At 39.0% G+C, this 20,344-nt stretch overlaps 1 protein-coding gene across 1 annotated transcript in view; it reads left to right on the forward strand.

The window, feature by feature from the left end:
* RP2 (RP2 activator of ARL3 GTPase) overlaps positions 1-20,344 on the forward strand; it is a 47,050-nt gene that overhangs the window by 5,936 nt on the left and 20,770 nt on the right. The window contains exon 2 of the mRNA XM_082378209.1: positions 15,804-16,469. Coding sequence (XP_082234335.1) covers positions 15,804-16,469 — 666 coding nt within the window. The remainder of the gene's footprint in view (positions 1-15,803; positions 16,470-20,344) is intronic.

Genomic DNA, 20,344 nt, shown 5'->3' on the forward strand with positions numbered 1-20,344 from the left:
ATGCCAGTGGTAGTTTGATAGGGATTGCATTGAATCTGTAGATTGCTTTGGGTAGTAGAGTCATTTTCACAATGTTGATTCTTCCAATCCAGGAACATGGTATATCTCTCCATCTATTTGTATCATCTTTAATTTCTTTCATCAGTGTCTTATAATTTTCTGCATACAGGTCTTTTGTCTCCTTAGGTAGGTTTATTCCTAGATATTTTATTCTTTTTGTTGCAATGGTAAACGGGAGTGTTTTCTTAATTTCACTTTCAGATTTTTCGTCATTAGTGTATAGAAATGCAAGAGATTTCTGTGCATTAATTTTGTATCCTGCTACTTTACCAAATTCATTGATTAGCTCTAGGAGTTTTCTGGTAGCATCTTTAGGATTCTCTATGTATAGTATCATGTCATCTGCAAATAGTGACAGCTTTACTTCTTCTTTTCCGATTTGGATTCCTTTTATTTCTTTGTCTTCTCTGATTGCTGTGGCTAACACTTCCAAAACTATGTTGAATAATAGTGGTGAGAGTGGGCAACCTTGTCTTGTTCCTGATCTTAGTGGAAATGGTTTCAGTTTTTCACCATTGAGGACAATGTTGGCTGTGGGTTTGTCATATATGGCCTTTATTATGTTGAGGAAAGTTCCCTCTATGCCTACTTTCTGCAGGGCTTTTATCGTAAATGGGTGTTGAATTTTGTCAAAAGCTTTCTTTGCATTTATTGAGATGATCATATGGTTTTTCTCCTTCAATTTGTTAATATGGTGTATCACATTGATTGATTTGCGTATATTGAAGAATCCTTGCATTCCTGGGATAAATCCCACTTGATCATGGTGTATGATCCTTTTAATGTGCTGTTGGATTCTGTTTGCTAGTAGTTTGTTGAGGATTTTTGCATCTCTGTTCATCAGTGATATTGGCCTGTGGTTTTCTTTCTTTGTGACATCTTTGTCTGGTTTTGGTATCAGGGTGATGGTGGCCTCGTAGAATCAGTTTGGGAGTGTTCCTCCCTCTGCAATATTTTGGAAGAGTTTGAGAAGGATAGGTGTTAGCTCTTCTCTAAATGTTTGATAGAATTCACCTGTGAAGCCATCTGGTCCTGGGCTTTTGTTTGTTGGAAAGTTTTTAATCACAGTTTCAATTTCAGTGCTTGTGATTGGTCTGTTCATATTTTCTATTTCTTCCTGGTTCAGTCTCGGCAGGTTGTGCATTTCTAAGAATCTGTCCATTTCTTCCAGGTTGTCCATTTTATTGGCATAGAGTTGCTTGTAGTAATCTCTCATTATCTTTTGTATTTCTGCAGTGTCAGTGGTTACTTCTCCTTTTTCATTTCTAATTCTATTGATTTGAGTCTTCTCCCTTTTTCTCTTGATGAGTCTGGCTAATGGTTTATCAATTTTGTTTATCTTCTCAAAGAACCAGCTTTTAGTTTCATTGATTTTTGCTATTGTTTCCTTCATTTCTTTTTCATTTATTTCTGACCTGATCTTTATAATTTCTTTCCTTCTGCTGGCTTTGGGGTTTTTTTGTTCTTCTTTCTCTAATTGCTTCAGGTGCAAGGTTAGGTTGTTTATTCGAGATGTTTCCTGTTTCTTGAGGTAGGCTTGTATTGCTATAAACTTCCCTCTTAGCACTGCTTTTGCTGTGTCCCATAGGTTTTGGGTCGTCGTATCTCCATTGTCATTTGTTTCTAGGTATTTTTTGATTTCCCCTTTGATTTCTTCAGTGATCACTTCGTTATTAAGTAGTGTATTGTGTAGCCTCCATGTGTTTGTATTTTTTACAGATCTTTTCCTGTAATTGATATCTAGTCTCATAGCGTTGTGGTCAGAAAAGATACTTGATACGATTTCAATTTTCTTAAATTTACCAAGGCTTGATTTGTGACCCAAGATATGATCTATCCTGGAGAATGTTCCATGAGCACTTGAGAAAAATGTGTATTCTGTTGTTTTTGGGTGGAATGTCCTATAAATATCAATTAAGTCCATCTTGTTTAATGTATCATTTAAAGCTTGTGTTTCCTTATTTATTTTCATTTTGGATGATCTGTCCATTGGTGAAAGTGGGGTGTTAAAGTCCCCTACTATGAATGTGTTGCTGTCGATTTCCCCTTTTATGGCTGTTAGTATTTGCCTTATGTATTGAGGTGCTCCTATGTTGGGTGCATAAATATTTACAATTGTTATACCTTCCTCTTGGATCGATCCCTTGATCATTATATAGTGTCCTTCTTTGTCTCTTGTAATAGTCTTTATTTTAAAGTCTATTTTGTCTGATATGAGAATTGCTACTCCAGCTTTCTTTTGATTTCCATTTGCATGGAATATCTTTTTCCATCCCCTCACTTTCAGTCTGTATGTGTCTCTAGGTCTGAAGTGGGTCTCTTGTAGACAGCATATATATGGGTCTTGTTTTTGTATCCATTCAGCCAGCCTGTGTCTTTTGGTGGGAGCATTTAATCCATTTACATTTAAGGTAATTATCGATATGTATGTTCCTATTCCCATTTTCTTAAATGTTTTGGGTTTGTTATTGTAGTTGTTTTCCTTCTCTTGTGTTTCTTGCCTAGAGAAGTTCCTTTAGCATTTGTTGTAAAGCTGGTTTGGTGGTGCTGAACTCTCTCAGCTTTTGCTTGTCTGTAAAGGTTTTAATTTCTCCATCACATCTGAATGAGATCCTTGCTGGGTAGAGTAATCTTGGTTGTAGGTTTTTCTCCTTCATCACTTTAAGTATATCCTGCCACTCCCTTCTGGCTTGCAGAGTTTCTGCTGAAAGATCAGATGTTAACCTTATGGGGATTCCCTTGTGTGTTATTTGTTTTTTTTCCCTTGCTGCCTTTAATATGTTTTCCTTAATTTTTGACAGTTTGATTAATATGTGTCTTGGCGTGTTTCTCCTTGGATTTATCCTGTATGGGACTCTCTGTGCTTCCAGGACTTGATTAACTATTTCCTTTCCCATATTAGGGAAGTTTTCAACTATAATCTCTTCAAATATTTTCTCAGTCCCTTTCTTTTTCTCTTCTTCTTCTGGGACCCCTATAATTCGAACGTTGGTGCGTTTAATGTTGTCCCAGAGGTCTCTGAGACTGTCCTCAGTTCTTTTCATTCTTTTTTCTTTATCCTGCTCTGCAGTAGTTATTTCCACCATTTTATCTTCCAGGTCACTTATCCGTTCTTCTGCCTCAGTTATTCTGCTATTGATCCCATCTAGAGTATTTTAAATTTCATTTATTGTGTTTTTCATCATTGCTTGGTTCCTCTTTAGTTCTTCTACGTCCTTGTTAAATGTTTCTTGCATTTTGTCTATTCTATTTCCAAGATTTTGGATCATCCTTACTATCATTATTCTGAATTCTTTTTCAGGTAGACTACCTATTTCCTCTTCATTTGTTAAGTCTAGTGTGTTTTGACCCTGCTCCTTCATCTGCTGTGTGTTTTTCTGTCATCTCATTTTGCTTATCTTACTGTGTTTGGGGTCTCCTTATCACAGGTTGTAGGTTCGTAGTTGCCGTTGTTTTTGGTATCTGTCCCCAGTGGCTAAGGTTGGTTCAGTGGGTTGTGTAGGCTTCCTGGTGGAGGGAACTAGTGCCTGAGCTCTGGTGGATGAGGCTGGATCTTGTCTTTCTGGTGGGCACGTCCACGTCTGGTGGTGTATTTTGGGGTGTCTGTGGCCTTATTATGATTTTAGGCAGCCTCTCTGCTAATGGATGGGGCTGTGTTCCTGTCTTGCTAGTTGTTTGGCATAGGGTGTTCAGCCCTGTAGCTTGCTGGTCATTGAGTGATGCTGGGTCTTGATGTTGAGATGGAGATCTCTGAGAGATTTTTGCCGTTTGGTATTACGTGGAGCTGGGAGGTCTCTTGTGGACCAGTGTCCTGAAGTTGGCTCTCCCACCTCCGAGGTACGGCCCTGATGCCTGGCTGAAGCACCAAGAGCCTTTCGTCCACACGGCTCAGAGTAAAAGGGAGAAAAAATAGAAAGAAAGAAAGAAAGAAAGAAAGAAAGAAAGAAAGAAAGAAAGAAAGAAAGAAAGAAAGAGGCTATAATATAGTGAAGTAAAATAAAGCTATTATAAAGCAAAGCTATACAGACAAAATCTCCCCCAGAAGCATATACATATATACTCACAAAAAAAAGGAAAAGGGGAAAAATTAATATATCCTGCTCCCAAAGTCCACCTCCTGAATTTGGGATGATTCGTTGTCTATTCAGGTATTCAACAGATGCAGGCACATCAAGTTGTTTGTGGAGTTTTAATCCGCTGCTTCTGAGGCTGCTGGGAGAGATATCCCCTCCTCGTCTCTGTTCGCACAGCTCCTGGGGATCAGCTTTGGAATTGGACCCGCCTCTGCGTGTAGGTCGCCTGAGGGCGTCTGTTCCCCGCCCAGACAGGACGGGGTTAAAGGAGCAGCTGCTTCGGGGGCTCTGGCTCACCCAGGCCGCAGGGAGGGAGGGGTACAGAGGAGGCGGGGCGAGCCTGTGGCATCAGAGGCCGGCGTGACGTTGCACCAGCCTGAGGTGCGCAGTGCGTTCTCCCGGGTAAGTGTCCCTGGATCACGGGACGCTGGCAGTGGCGGGCTGCACGGGCTCCCGGGAGGGACGGTGTGGAGAGTGACCTGTGCTCGCACACAGGCTTTTTGGAGGCGGCAGCAGCAGACCCAGCGTCTCACGCCCGTCTCTGGGGTCCGCGCTGATAGCCGCGGCTCGCGCCAGTCTCTGGAGTTTGTTTAGGCGGCGCTCTGAATCCCCTCTCCTTGCGCGCCACGACACAAAGAGGCAAGAAAAAGTCTCTTGCCTCTTCGGCAGCTGCAGACCTTTTCCCGGTCTCCCTCCCAGCCAGCTGTGGTGCACCAACCCCTTCAGGCTGTGTTCACGCCGCCAGCCCCAGTCCTCTCCCTGCGATCCGACCGAAGCCGAGCCTCCGCTCCCAGCCCCGCCCGCCCCGGCGGGGGAGCAGACAAGCCTCTCGGGCTGGTGAGCGCTGCTCGGCGCCGAGCCTCTGTGCGGGAATCTCTCCGTTTTTCCCTCTGCGCCCCTGTTGCTGTGGGGTCTGCGCTGTTAGCCGCGGCTCGCGCCCGTCTCTGAAGTTCGTTTAGGCGGCGCTCTGAATCCCCTCTCCTCGCGCACCAGGAAACAGGGAAGAAAAAGTCTCTTGCCTCTTCGGCAGCTGCAGACTTTTTCCCGGACTCCCTCCCGGCTAGCTGTGGTGCACTAACCCCTTCAGGCTGTGTTCACGCCGCCAACCCCAGTCCTCTCCCTGCGATCCGACCGAAGCCCGAGCCTCAGCTCCCAGCCCCGCCCGCCCCGGCGGCTGAGCAGACAAGCCTCTCGGGCTGGTGAGTGCTGGTCAGCGCCGAGCCTCCGTGCGGGAAGTGCGGGAATCTCTCCGCTTTGCCCTCCGCACCCCTGTGGCTGCGCTCTCCTCCGTGGCTCCAAAGCTTCCCCCCTCTGCCACCCGCAGTCTCTGCCCACGAAGGGGCTTCCTAGTGCGTGGAAACCTTTCCTCCTTCACAGCTCCCTCCCACTGGTGCAGGTGCCGTCCCTATTCTTTTGTCTCTGTTATTTCTTTTTTCTTTTTTTTGCCCTACCCAAGTACGGGGGGAGTTTCTTGCCTTTTGGGAGGTCTGACGTTTTCTGCTGGCGTTCAGTGGGTGTTCTGTAGGAGCAGTTCCACGTGTAGATGTATTTCTACTGTATCTGTGGGAAGGAAGGTGATCTCCGCGTCTTACTCTTCCGCCATCTTCTCTCCTCTCCTGTGTACAAGCTTTTGTGTAGACATATGTTTTAATTTCTTTTCGATATATACTTAGGAGTGGAATTCCTGGGTCATATAGTAACTCTATGGTTAACTTTGTGAGAATCTGCCAAACTGTTTTTCAGAGTGTCTGCACCATTTACATTTTCACCAGCAGTGTATGGGGGTTCCAATTTCTTCACTCATATAAAGTGGGAAAAGGGGAAAAGCGCCTGGAGTGGAAAGTGTATGGGACTGGGGTTTTAATTTGCATTCTGCCCTGTACTGTATCTCACTGGCAAGTCATTTAGCTTTTCCAGCCCTCAATTTCCTAAGATCCCTTCCAGTTCTTTAATTCTTTGAGCATCTTAAGAGAAGAGGTAAGCATCGTTAGAAGCATTCAGGCAAATCTGAATGAACAGAGAGAATGTGACAGGATGTACAATTAGATTAAAAATCAATTAGATGATATGAAAAATCCTTTCTAATCCTAAAATTTCATAATTCTATTTTGTGGTTATATATTTAGCAACATGGTGTGTTATATAAGTATAGTACTTCACCTTCTCTTGTCATCAATGTATATAAGATCAAGGTACTGGTATTTGTTATTTTCACTCATGAAATTACCTTTCAGCTACATAACTATGTTGCCTTGAAAGTGACTTAACAATGTGTAAGTTTTAAATAATTTATTTTAATTGAAGTGTAATTTACATAACGTAAAATTTACCCTTTTAAAGTGTACAGTTCTGTGAGTTTTGACAGACAAATACAGTCATGTAACTATCACCATAATCAAGATATAGAACAGTACCATAATTCCCCCCAAATTTCCTCGTGCTCCTTTGTAGTCAACTCTGCCTCCAGCCTCTGATCTGTTTTTTATCCCTATAGTTTTATCTTTTTGAGAATGTCTTATAAATGGAATCATGTAGTAGGTAACCTTTTGAGTCTGGCTTCTTTCACTTAGCATGACACATTTAAGATTCATCCATGTTGTTGCATGTATCAGGAGTTCCATTTTATGGATTTACCACATTTGTTTATCCATTCACCAGTTGAAGGACATTTAGGTTGTTTACAAATTCTGATAATTATGAATAAAACTACCATAAACATTTGCATACAGGTTTTTGAATAAACATAAGCTTTCATTTCACTTGAGTGAATACCTAGGAGTAGGATTTCTGAGTCATATGGAAATTGTATATTAAACTTTATAAGAAACTGCCAAACCGTTTTCCAAAGCAGCTGTGCTATTTGCATTCCCGTCAGTAATGTATGAGAAATCCAGTTTCTCTGCATCCTCACCAGCACTTGGTATGGTCAGTTTTTAAAAAATTTTTAGCCATTCAAATAGGAGTGTAGTGGTATTGCATTGTGGCTTAATTTGCATTTCCCTAATGACTAATTATTTGTGGAGCATTTTTCCATGTACTTATTTGCCATCTGTATATTTTCTTTGGTGAAGTGTTTATTAAAACCTTTTGCCCATTTTTTTTACTGGGTTATTTGTTTTCTTATTATTGAGTTTTGAGAGTTTTTTATATATCCTGGATACAAGTCCCTTGTCATGTGTGTCTTGCAAATACTTTTTTCCCAAATAATGACTTGCCTTCTCTTAATAGTGTCTTTTTTTTTTTAAAGATTCACATTTTATTTATTGTTTTTTTGCTACGCAGCGTGCGGGATCTTACTTCCCCAACCAGGGATCGAACCCACACCCCCTGCAGTGGAAACTCGGAGTCTTAACCACTGGACCGCCAGGGAAGTCCCTTAATAGTGTCTTTTGAAGAACAAAAGTTTTCAAAATTTAGATAAAAGCCCAATTTTCAGTTTTTTCTTTTATGGATCATGTTTTTGGTTTCACATCTAGGAAATCTTTGCCTAACCAAGGTTGCAAACGTTTTCTCTTCTGTTTTCTTCTAGAAGTTTTAGAGTTTTTGGTTTTATATTTAGGTTCTATGATCCATTTTGAGTTAATTGTTAAATATGATACAAGGTATGGGAGATTCTTTATTTTTTTACATATAGATGTCTAATTGTTCCAGCACCATTTGTTGAAAAGATTATCCTTTCTCTATTGAATTGCCTTTGCACCTTTGTCAATATATACATAAGTCTGTTTTTAAATTCTATTCTGTTCCATTGATTTATTCACCTAGTAAACATTGGTTTCTGTTTGAATATGGTTGAATACGAAGAAGCAGCCAAGAGAATGTACTTAGGAGCCAGACTGCCTAGGTCTGAGACTCAGCTCAAGTATTTACTGTGTGACCTTGGGTAAGTTATTTAGCCTCTGGGTGCCTCAATTTTCTCATCTGTAAAATAGAGATAATTATAGTATACAACCCTCATAGGGGTTTTTATGAGGATTGAGTGAATGATTATAAAGCACTTAGAATGGTGCCTGGTGCCTATATAGTGCTCCTTATACTCCTGAGTCTTATTTTGAACTTCTACCCAGACCAGATTTCCATTAAAACTAACAAATGCCATTATTTCATCTCAGATTATCACTATGGAAGTTTAACTGTGGAGGTGAATTTTAATGAAAAATTTGCATAACTTCTCAGTGAAAGAATAAGATGTTCACTTTTGTTTTCTGTTAGGAAAATAATACTTACCTTAGTTTTTTAGCTATATCAGGTGAATTCCAACTCCTGAAATGTTTCTTTGATTTTTGAGAGTATATCCACTACCTTTCAAGCATTGTAGTTAGAAATATGACCTAAACTAAGCTCACTTCATAAGTGATTCTTGTGAAAAAGTAGTTAAAAAACTTCACCTTTCATGTTTGTGATTTTGGTCACTTTGAGAACTAGTAACTTTTGCAAAATTATTATGGTACTAAGCTTCAAGTTTTTTATTATCACGTTTTGTTTTGAAGAGCTTTCAGGAATTGTTGAGAAAGTAAGTACAGCAACGTAAATCCTAAGTTTCTCCTTTGTAGATCATAATGATAGTCCAAATAATTTTATACTCTAGAACTCTTTAGCTATAGGATTAATTTCACCCAGTGAACTACGAGAACTGAGGTGTCTAGATAAAATATGTAGAGTAGTAAATCACATTTAACTCCTCAGCATTGGCAGCAGTTATGGACTGATTGTTTGTGGTTCCCCACCACACCCCCCCAGCCGCCTCCAAATTCATATGTTGAAACCGTAACTCCCAGTGTGGTTCTGTTTGGAGATGGGGCCTGTAAGGAAGTAATTAAGGTTAAATGAGGTCATGACGATGGGGCCTTGATCTGATAGGATTAGTGTCCTTATATGAAGAGGCATCAGAAAGCTTGCCATGCACCCACCCAGGAAAGACCATGTGAGGATAATTCAAGAAGGCAACCATCTGCAGGATAAGAAGAGAGGTCTCACCAGAAGCCAACCACAATGGCACCTTGATTTTGTACTTCCCAGCCTCTAGAACTGTGAGAAATAAATTTCTGTTGTTTCAGCTACCCAGTCTGTATTATTTTGTTATGGCAGCCAGTCTTGGTCTGCTCAGGCCATTGTAACAAGATACCATAGACTGGGTGGGTTAAACAACAGAAATTTATTTCTCACAGTTCTGGAGGCTCGGAAGTACAAGATCAAGGTACCAACAGATCCAGTGTCTGGTGTCAGAGATAAATACAGCTGGACATTAGTTAAAGCAGTGAAAACAGATTTTGTTCAGTAACTACTGACGGGGGAAGGAGCTGAGCTCCATTCTGATTTGTGCAGAGGTGACTTAAGCCATTGAAGGAAGAATGAGGGAACGGGGAGAGCAGGGACTCAGTAGAGTCAGAGAAGTGAAAAATTACAAAGTTGGTCCGTGTAAATAAGATTAGGCCAGCCGTGTTAGCTGGCAGTTTTAGAAGTTAGGATCTTATCCTCCCACAGAGACTGGTAAACAGAGGCCCTATCCTTCCTAATAATTACATTTCATAGGAATGGATCTCAGGTCCTTGAGAAGGACACTTCTCATTAGTAAGAGATACAGTCACAATTGTAAGCCCTTTTTAGTAAATGCTTTAAGAAAGGGAGGTCAGTGGCCTATCATCAGATGTTGGCTAGAACAAATAGTAAAATTTCCTGTGGAGTTGAGCTTCCTCAGGCAGGCATTTTAATGGGGACCTGGGGTCATTCTAGGGACAAAGCCTTGTGCTAGTAGAAGCCATGCTAGAGTTTGGTCAAGTCTGTTAGTGCAGGGATTTGGACAGACTTGCAGTGTGCCAAGAGTTCTGCAGTTCTTACTGGGGAAAGCCTGCTTCCTGCTTGTAGTCAGCCGCCTTCTTGCTATGTGCTCACGTGGCCTTTCCTCGGTGCCTGCCTGCATGGAGGGAGAGAGAGATCTCTTCTTATAAGGACACTAATCCCATCGTGAGGGCCCCTCCCTCACGACCTCATCTAAATCTAATTACCTCCAAATACCATCACATTGGGGGGTTAGAGCTTCAACATATGAATTTTGAGAGGACACAAACATTCAGTCCATAACACAGCCCAAGCAGACTAAGACAGCAGCCCAGTAATTTTAAAGTTAAGAATAGATTTTCTTTCTGCATTTGCAACAAGTCTCAACTACAACTACTAATATAGTACTAATTATAATATATTATAATTAATATAGTTGAAATTTCTGTTTAATACTGTACATTTATAATATATATCATTTCCCATGCCAAAAAATTAGCTGAATTCCTTTTAGTAAGAAGTATTAACTTTTATTTTTTCTCTTTATCCAAACAGTGGTTTGTTTCCTATTTAATTCTGAGATAAATATGCTTGCAAACTTTTGAACTTGCTGTCTGTGTCTTAGGCAAAGATAATTTGGCCAGAATCTTGAAGCCCAAATCAATTCTCCAGGAAAATACACACAAAATTTTACATAAAGGTTTTAAGGAGTTTCTGGTACAGTGAGAGAAACCATAAACTGAAGCTTGAAGACTCCCCTTGCTCATTGAGTTTGAGGCCTTGGTAGAGACAGGCCAACTCCTGGACTCCTTTTCAAAAAAACCTATTGGTGGCACTCTAGATCATCTCACTCCCACTGTGGGAGGTAGACTGGTGCTGAGAAGACAAGCTGAAGAAGACCAGAGAACGTTTTTTATCCTCCTTAAGGCCTAAAGCAGAACCAACTTAAACCCCTCTTGCATGTTCCTGACTAGATCAAGATCCCATTAGCCTACTCCATGACCACATTCCCATCCCCTTCCACTGGCTCTACCAAGTAGAAGGCAGCCTCAGCCTCCTTTTACTGCAGGTAGGGGCAGAAGAGTATGTAAAATGGAGAGACCCAGGACTGACATTAAAAGGAGTGCCTCTGCCTGGCTTTGTGTATAATTATCTTCCTACTCAGAAGTTGGCCAACTTGAACAGTGACCTAAGTGAATGTCCCTAAAAATACATTTCAGAGTCTGTCTTCTTTGGGGATGAAGTAGAGAGATGGGGTGTGGAGAAGTGTATGATCATCAATCTCAGTTACCCTTCATATTTGTTTATTTAAGAGATACCTGGAGACCACCTACTTCTGGTTATACTCTGAGGTAATGAAGGTTAAGTAGTTAAAATGGATTCAATAATTATGTGTGCAGGGCCTCTGTGGTGCCAGGCACTTTTCTAAGTCTGGGGAAAACGGGTGAACAAAACAGATAATCCCTTCACTCATGTAGTTTATGTTCTAATGGAGGGCAGCAGGGAGACTGACAATAAATACAGTTCATATATAGTGTGTTAAAAAGAAGCTAAGTGCTTTGGAGAAAAATACAGATGGGTAAAGAGGTAATATTATTGGAGGAGGTGTTTCTGTTTTAAATAGATTGGTTACAGGATTCAAGCCCAAAGTTTTAGATACATAAGGGGATGTAGATTGGTATTTAATGTAATGTAGGTACTCAGAAAAAGGAGAGTAGGCTTCTGGTTGAGGGAACTGGAAAGCGTCACAAGAAAAGTGTGACAGGTGGGCAAGTAGAAGAACTAGGAGAGAGCCTTCTGGGCAAAGGAGAATCAGAGGGCATAGACAAGTTACAGCAAGTGCGTCAGATCTACTGAAGAAAAAAGTTCCCATAGGAGGGTGATAGGAGTTAGGACTAAAATGTGAGTTGATATCACATAGTAGTTAGTGACTTACGCTGAAAGGTTTTCTAATAATGAACCATTTTTACACAACCTGAGACAAATCCAACTTGGTTGTGGTGCTTTCTCGTCTTACAGGATTGATTTAATTGACAATTTTTTAAAAACATCTATAGGCATGAGTGAAATGGACCTAAAATTTTCTTTTGTTATATCTTTGTTTTTCTTATTTCTTGCTGGACAGACTAGTAGCATGAATTAGGACTGTTGCTTCTTTTTCTATTGTCTTTAAAGGTTTGCATAAAACTGGGATGAATAAAACTAGAATCTGCTTATAAAACCATCAGGGCCTGGTGTTTTCTTTGTGGGAACACTTTAGCCACTGCTTCTATTTCTTTAGTAGTAATAGCTTTTTATTTAAGCTTTTAACTTCTCAAATTCGCTGTGGTAAGTTATTTTTTAAGAGATGCATTCATTTCATGGACAAAATGTTTTTTAAATTGTTGGTATATAGTTGTTGTTATTCTCTTTTTAACTTCTACTTTATTTATAATTATACGCCCCTTTCATTCATACTGTTTTTGTTCTTATTCTCTTGATCATCCATGCCAGAAGTTTGCCTAATTTTTGGTTTTGTTTTTTTGTTTGTTTGTTTTTTTGTTTTGGCCATGCTGCGCAGCTAGCGGGATCTTAGTTCCCCGACCAGGGATTGAACCCATGCCCCCTGCAATGGAACCGTGGAGCCCTAACCACTGGACCACCAGGGAATTCCCATTTTTTAGTTTCCCCCCCCCAAAAAAAAACCTATTTGGGGCTTTGCTGATGTTTTCTATTGTATATTTGAGTTCTAAATCATTAATCTCTCCATTATTTTTATCTTTTTTCCTTCTACTACAGAAAGTAGGTTTATTCTACTATTTATTGTCTAATTTCTTAAGATGGACATTTAACTCATTAATTTGAGAGTTTTTATTGTAGCTATTTAAGCACCATTTTTGCTGCATTCCATAGCTGGTGTTTTAACATTTAATCCTAAGTATTTTTAGGTTTTGATTATGATTTCTTTAATCCTTGAGTTATTTAGCAGTGTGTTTTTTAAATTTTCAAATAGGCAAAGATTTTTTAAAGTATCTTTTGTTATTAACTTCTAATTTAATTGCATCTTGGTCGCATATAATAGCCTGTAAGTTATCTATTATTTAAAATTTGTTGAGGCTTTCTTTATGATCTAGTACTAGTACATGATTTTTTTAAAAATCCTTCAATGTGTGCTTGAGAAAAAATGTGAGTATACTCTACTAGTTGGGTGCAGAACTCAAACTTATTCATTGTGTGGTTTGGATCTCCTAGATCCTTGTTGATTTTTTTTTTTTTGGTTCATTTGACCAATCAGTACTTGAGAAGCAGCATTAGAAGACACTCCTTAGATTTTAATTTGCCAGTTCTGAGGATCTGGAGAGGTCCTGAACCACTGTCAAAGTTCATCCCCACCCATTTTTCTCAGCTCTTCACCAGCACAGGGTTTCTGCCCTGCCCTGAATTTGCTCCCAGGGAAATCTGGACCAGAGGTCTGAGTCCTAGCAGGTGTAGGGGAAGCATTGTTGTCTCAAGATTTGGGAAGGGGAGAAGCAAGAGAAGAAATCTGAGTTTCCTTTTCTGTTTTCTGTTCCCACACCCACCACAGGGGTGTCTCATAGTTTCCCCTTTTCTTGGTGTTTTTCTTACTTGGTCCATTTGAGATTGATCTTGGATAACTGGGAGCCAGCAACTATGCTAGTTCAGTATCTTGATAGAGACCAAACTGGAACACTGTACCTTTATATATGTGTGTCACCTGTAAAATCCTAGAAATGGAAGAGCTTGAACACCTCTTCCCACATTAAACCTGTGCTGCCTCTTATATTTTCTTTTTCTTTTCTTTTTTTTTTGGTGTGTGGCACTACCAACATCCAATCACATAAACCAGAGCAGTGTTTCTTCAAACCTGTGGGTGGGATAATAGAAAATATTTGGGGTTTAACACAAATTAAGGGTAAGTATTATTTTGTGAAACTTTTCTTTCATTGGTATGTGTACATGTACAAATACTCATAAGTACATGTACTGGGCTGTGCTGGAGAATGTACTAATGTGAATTGTAGTCAAAAAGGTTGAAAAATACTGGACTAGAGAACTAGGAATCATTTTTGACCCATCCTTCTGCCTTACCTCCTACAGCCATTGAATTACTAAATCGGCTGATTCTCCTTCCTCAGTATTTCTCAAATTCATTCCATCTTCCTCTTCCCTGCTAACCACTGCTCTAGTTCCAGCCCTTTCTGGATGACTGCAGCCACCTCTCCGATCCACACGCCACTTGTCCTTATTCTTACCAGAATAATCTTCCTAAAATGTAAATTTTGCTTATTTAAATCATTCTGTGGTACCCCTTTGTCCACGGAGAACTTCCAAGCTTCATAATATGGCCCCTGCCTACCTCTCCAGCTTCATTTGCTCCCATTGCAGTATCACTGGTAACGCCAGACCATGTTCACTTTTCCTCACACTCCCTGAAGAGTTTTCTTTTGTTTCATTCTTTCACTTTTGCTTGATATGGGAAGGGAGGATCCTTTACTCCTACCCCTTTTACCTGGTGAACTTCAGCTTATTCATTCTCACTTTGCACAGGAAGTCTTACACCCCTACCTCCCCTGAGCTTTGTGTCCCTCCTCTGTATTTCCAGAATATTCTGAGCATCTCTCATTACACAGCCAGGTTGTTTTAAAATCATTTGTTTAGGTTAGTGTTCACTTCTTTTATGGAAAGAGTTGGTCATATTCATTTTGGTGCTTAAAACAATGTCTGGCTCCTATTGGGTGTTCAAATGGCCGAATGGTTGAATGAAGATCTAGAAAGTTAAAGTGCCTTTTTCATTCATGTTGCTCATAGGTGACAAAATTGAGACTAGAAAACAGGTGCCTCTTTTATTGCCTCATGCTACAGACCAATACTACTTCTAGTACATTGTGTAAAACTGATGAGTACAACATTTATTGTGTAATACTGAATAAGTCACTTTAAGCTAATTTGCTAATGATTAAGATGATTAAATTATCCTTTGTAAATAATCAAGTTTTTGTGTACCGTACCTATGGGAGCCTGTTTCTGGTACATGAATAGTTTTGTATGAAATTTAATATTCACGAAGAGGTTAAGACAGTGCAAGTAGATTTAAAAGTAATTTAGAAAAATCAAAATGGTCTTTTAATGACTATATTTTGAGAGGTCAGCTAAAATTTTAAAAATAATGAGACAGATTCCAGGCACACTGTTTAAAAGATTCTGTGAGCTTTAGTTTAAAACGCCTAAAGATGGAAATGGTAAAATTTGGAAAATTTACATTGTAGGAGTAGCTCAGTAAATGTTTCAATCAAATTTGTAGATGCAAATTCTGACATATAGTGATTCTTGGGCCTTCAGGTGCTTCCATTTTCTGTAGCATACTGCAGAAATCAGTCAGGGTTTAGAAACTAAGACCCAGGCATCAATTTATGGAAAGATAGAGAAACATATTCCAATCTGGCTGTATTTCCAAGTTCAGAAGTTTTAAAGATGCAGAAGTTTTTTAAAAGTGAAGCATCAGAAAAAGAAAAGGCTCAAAGCTGAAATATTCCTTAATATCATCCAGTATGCTGTGTGTATGTATGAGAATTTCCCCAATTGTTTCCAAAAAGTACTTTTACAGTTGAGATGTTAAAACAGGATCCAACAATGTCCACACATCATTTGGTTGGTATGTCCTGAGTCTTTCTTTATCTATAACAGTTTCCTCTCCCTTTCTTCCTCCCATGCCTTTTATGTATTTATTAAAAAAAAAGTTTTTTGTCCTGCTCATTTTCTTATTATGTCGCAAAGTCAGTAAGAGTTGGAACATATTATTTTAGCAATAAAAATCGTTCCTGACTCCCAATAGACAATTAATGTTTGCTGAATAATGTCAATAATACTCAAGGTCTGTGTTTGTTCCTGCAGGTTGATCCAAAAGACTACATGTTCAGTGGACTGAAGGATGAAACAGTAGGTCGCTTACCTGGGAAAGTGGCAGGACAACAGTTTCTCATTCAAGACTGTGAGAACTGTAACATCTATATTTTTGATCACTCTGCTACAGTTACTATTGATGACTGTACTAACTGTGTCATTTTTCTGGGACCGGTGAAAGGCAGTGTGTTTTTCCGGAATTGCAGAGATTGCAAGAGCGCACTAGCCTGCCAACAGTTTCGTGTGAGGGATTGTAGAAAGCTGGAAGTCTTTTTGTGCTGTGCCACTCAGCCCATTATTGAGTCTTCCACGAATATCAAGTTTGGCTGTTTTCAGTGGTACTACCCTGAATTAGCTTTCCAGTTCAAAGATGCAGGGCTCAGTATCTTCAATAATACCTGGAGTAACATTCATGACTTTACACCTGTGTCAGGAGAACTCAATTGGAGCCTTCTTCCAGAAGATGCTGTCATTCAGGACCATGTTCCTCTACCTACCACCGAAGAGCTCAAAGCTGTCCGCCTTTCCACAGAAGCCAGTAGAAGTATCGTTCCAGTGTCCCGGGGTCAGAGACAGAAGAACAGTGATGAGTCATGCTTAGTGGTATTATTTGCTGGTGATTATACTATCGCAAATGCCAGGAAACTAATTGATGAGGTAAGGAGAAGAGAGAGAAGAGAAACAGACATACACCTGCATAGAAACACACCACTTTCTGGAGAGCGTCCATTCTTTTCAAATTGGCTATTAGAAATACAGGCAATCCTTAAATTATAGTCCTCTGCCCCCTACGGATTTATCTGTAAGCTAGTTGCTTAGGCCTCAAATACTTTCCCAAAGAAACTTTTTAAAAACAATTCAATTCAGGAAGCATCTGTTAAGCACTCATTATGTGCAGGTTACTCTGTCACCATCTTTCATTGATTATAGGATGCACCTTTGTTTTCCACAGTTTTGCTTCTCTGAAATGCATCTTACAATTGATGGCAGTTTAGAGCTGATGAAATATATGCTGGGAGTGGAGATAAATAGACAAAATTCTCTGCCCTCAAAGAACTTCCATTCTTTATCATAACTGATTTCCATGGGAGCTCACAAAAGTAGTACTGCAAAGTAAAGGATGACCTTTTATAATTATTTAGTGGGGAAATTTATTTGGAGTTTTTAACTGTTTAAGGTATGGGAAAGGCATTTAGGCATACAACTTTTGGAGCCCGTTTTGACTGAGAGCAACCTCCACATTACATTCCTTTGCCCTATTGCCATGAAGAGGAAGTTGGTGTGAAACAATGAGGTGGCAGCTGAGATTGTGGACTCATGAGCAGGGGCTTTTAGTGCTTTCAGGAGTAGAGAAGGGTTCTTTGGGTAGCAGCTTTCACTTGAAAAATAAATGGGGATGTGGAGGTTAGGGGCTCCAGAAGCAGCAGTTCCTCCAGTGGGGAGGCAGCAGTAGGATGTATTGATTAGCCATTAATCAGGCTTTCTTCAGAAAGAGTCTGTTTGAATTTAAAAATCAAACTTCCAGAAATGTAGAGGTGAATGGAAAACTCTTTTTGAATGGATTTTTTTTTTAAGTTGTAACACTTCTGTCAAAAGGAATGGTTTTAGAAAAAAAAAAACTAGAAAAATGACCACCTCTCTGTAGCTTATACATTCTACAATGTAGAAAACCCATGTCTGAAATCCACAAAGTATATCTGAGGTCCAGTTTTCAAAACAACAGAAGCCAAGTATAATCTTAAGACTTTGATATTTTCTTTCTTGATTATGCCAATCTGATAAAAATGTGCTATGGATCTGGTGAGATATAGAGAAAGTGCTCTGGCCTTTGAGCTATCTAATCACATGTTAATCCAACATCTGAGAGGTAAACATTTTCATTATACTGTATGGTGATTTTCTTAAAAATCTACATACAGTCTTCAAGAGAGGTAATTATTCAGGTTAAACTCCTTTTTGGTAGATAATGAGGAGAGGTCATAAAGAATGTACAGTACGTTTAAAGAAAAAAACCATCAAAACAAACACTGTCATTCTTCATGAGTCATCAGATGTTCTTAACCTTTTAACTTTTGATATCTGTTGTATGAAATGGCACTGTTGTGTGCACTTTTCGCAATATGACCAGGAAGAGTGATGTTCTTTAGATGTCCTTCTGGATTACAAAATAACTTAAATAAAAATCCAACAATAACAGTAACAAAAATGATGACAATAATAATAATAGCTGACAGTTAATATAGTGTTTATTATACGTCAGGTGACTGTTGTACAGTATTTAAGTGAATTAACTCACTTAATTCAGGAGTAACCTATGAAATAGGTGCCATTGTTCCTCTTTATACAGATAAGAAAAATGAGCCACAGAGAAGGTAAGTAACTTGCAAAAGGTCACTTGCTGGTAAGTAGCAGAGCCATGATTTAAATCCAGGCAGTTTGGCTTTGTAGGCCATAGTCTTAACCCTTAAGCATGATGCTATTATGCTGCCTCAGTGGTAAAGGAAAGTTGATAAATGCCTGGTGGAGCTGGAATGTGACCGTAAGTGTGTGGAGGCAAGGCAGATACTACCCTCCAGCCTAGAAGGAAAAATCCTGGGACTTTTTGGCTAGAGTTATCCTAACTAATTCTGAAATCACAGAATTAAGAGAACAAAAAGAAGAAAACGCTAAGTACATGTGAAGAGGGTATCACAACGTGCTGAAAGACCAGTAACTTACATATCAAGAGAGCGATTACATATTTTTTAAAAAATGAAGCTCGAGTTCCCTGGAAAATATGTGTAGAAGCTAGTTAATGCTGAGACGGAAAAAAATGAAACTTGAGTCTTTTCTCGTATCATAACACAAATGTCTTAGAACGGCTTAGACTGGAACTGTGATTGCTAACTCTGGTTTTGTTAAACCCTAGGAGTAGCACAGAATTTTGTTTCATAGTGTTTTCATAAATTAAACATATCATAATGATTTTTTAAGGTAGGAAGTGTAAAACTTGAGAGAGTAGGAAGTCCAGAAAAACTGGGTAAACCAGAAAGCACATTCCATAGGAGTCAAGAGAAGTTACTGGGCCTCGGTTTTCTTACCTAAAAATCAGATTTCTTGCTGCCTCTTAACTATATCACAGATAAGCACAGGATAAATTAAAGTAAAAGTAGTTTGAATTGTTTGGAAGTATTGTATAATTTAAGTTGGGTAGTTACCTCTATTTTCAAGTCTTTAAAAGTAGAAGAATTTTCATGAAAAAGAGTCTCTTCACATGTCTGCAGTGAAATATCAAAATAAATATACTAGTTTCATAGTTCATTGTTTTTAGGTAACAGTGTTTTGAATTAATCATCTTACTTTTGACAGTTTATGTGTCTGACTATAAAATGAGAGGTATTGAGCAGTCTAGAGAATTAGAAACAGATGTGGGATTGTTTCTGATAATTTAAGTAACTTTGCAGTCATTATCTGGCAGTGATGTTTATGTAATTTTCTGCTACTTTTGTATGGATGTTTCTCTTTTTCTGAGGCAGCATTGAGGGCTCTGGAAAAGGATTTGAGTTTGAATCCAATTTGATGAAATGGTATGGAATAACGTAGCCATAGAATGAAATACTATCAACCATTAAAACTGATTTTATAGTAGAATAGTTGGAAAATGTTCACAACCGAATAAGTGAAAATTTGTAGAATATTACGTATCTGATTTTTTTTTAAAGTAGATAAGTCTGGAGAGTTATATATACTAAAATGTTGACAGTTGTGGTTCTTTTTAGGAAGTGGATTAAGAGCAGGGTTTTCTTTTCTTGTTCGTAGCTCTATGGATTTTACATAAAACATGCATTATTTCTGTAATGGGGGGAAAATTAAAACCGGAAGGGTAAAAGGAAGTATACCGGGACTTCCCTGGTGGTCCAGTGGTTAGGACTCCGTGCTTCCACTGCAGGGGGCACGGGTTCCATCCCTGGTCGGGGGAACTAAGACTAAGATCCCACAAGCCACGCAGTGTGGCCAAAAAAAAAAAAAAGGAAGTATACCTATATAGCAGTGGCATCTTTGAGTGGTAGCACTTTGGTTGATATTTCTTTGTTTCTGTTTTTTATTTTTTAAATGTTTAAAAAAAATGTTCCGTATTGAGCCTATTTGTTACTTTTATAATTAAAAACTCAATAGGCTTTAATTGGTTGAATCGCTTTGCATTTTTAAAAACTTCTTTCATAATTATTAAAAAAATTAATGTGTACTCATTGTAGAGAACTGTAGAAATAAAGAAGAGTAGAAATAAGTTTAAATATCATCCATAATGTGCTGTACCTTGAATTGTCTTTGTAGGAATAATTTTTAATTTATTTAGTCCGTAATCAGTTTAATTGGGTTCAAGTCACAGCTCTGTCCCTTAAGAGCTGTGTGGCCATGGGCAGATTTCTTAACCACTCTGTGCTTTAGTTTCTCATCTGTAAAATGAGAGTAATAATAGTACCTGCCTCGTGAGAGGGTTAAACGTGTTTTACCTGTAGAACACATAAAACTGCCTGGCACATAGTAAGTAC

Source organism: Balaenoptera borealis, assembly GCF_965194805.1.
Source record: "Balaenoptera borealis genome assembly, chromosome: X".
NCBI lineage: Eukaryota > Metazoa > Chordata > Mammalia > Artiodactyla > Balaenopteridae > Balaenoptera > Balaenoptera borealis.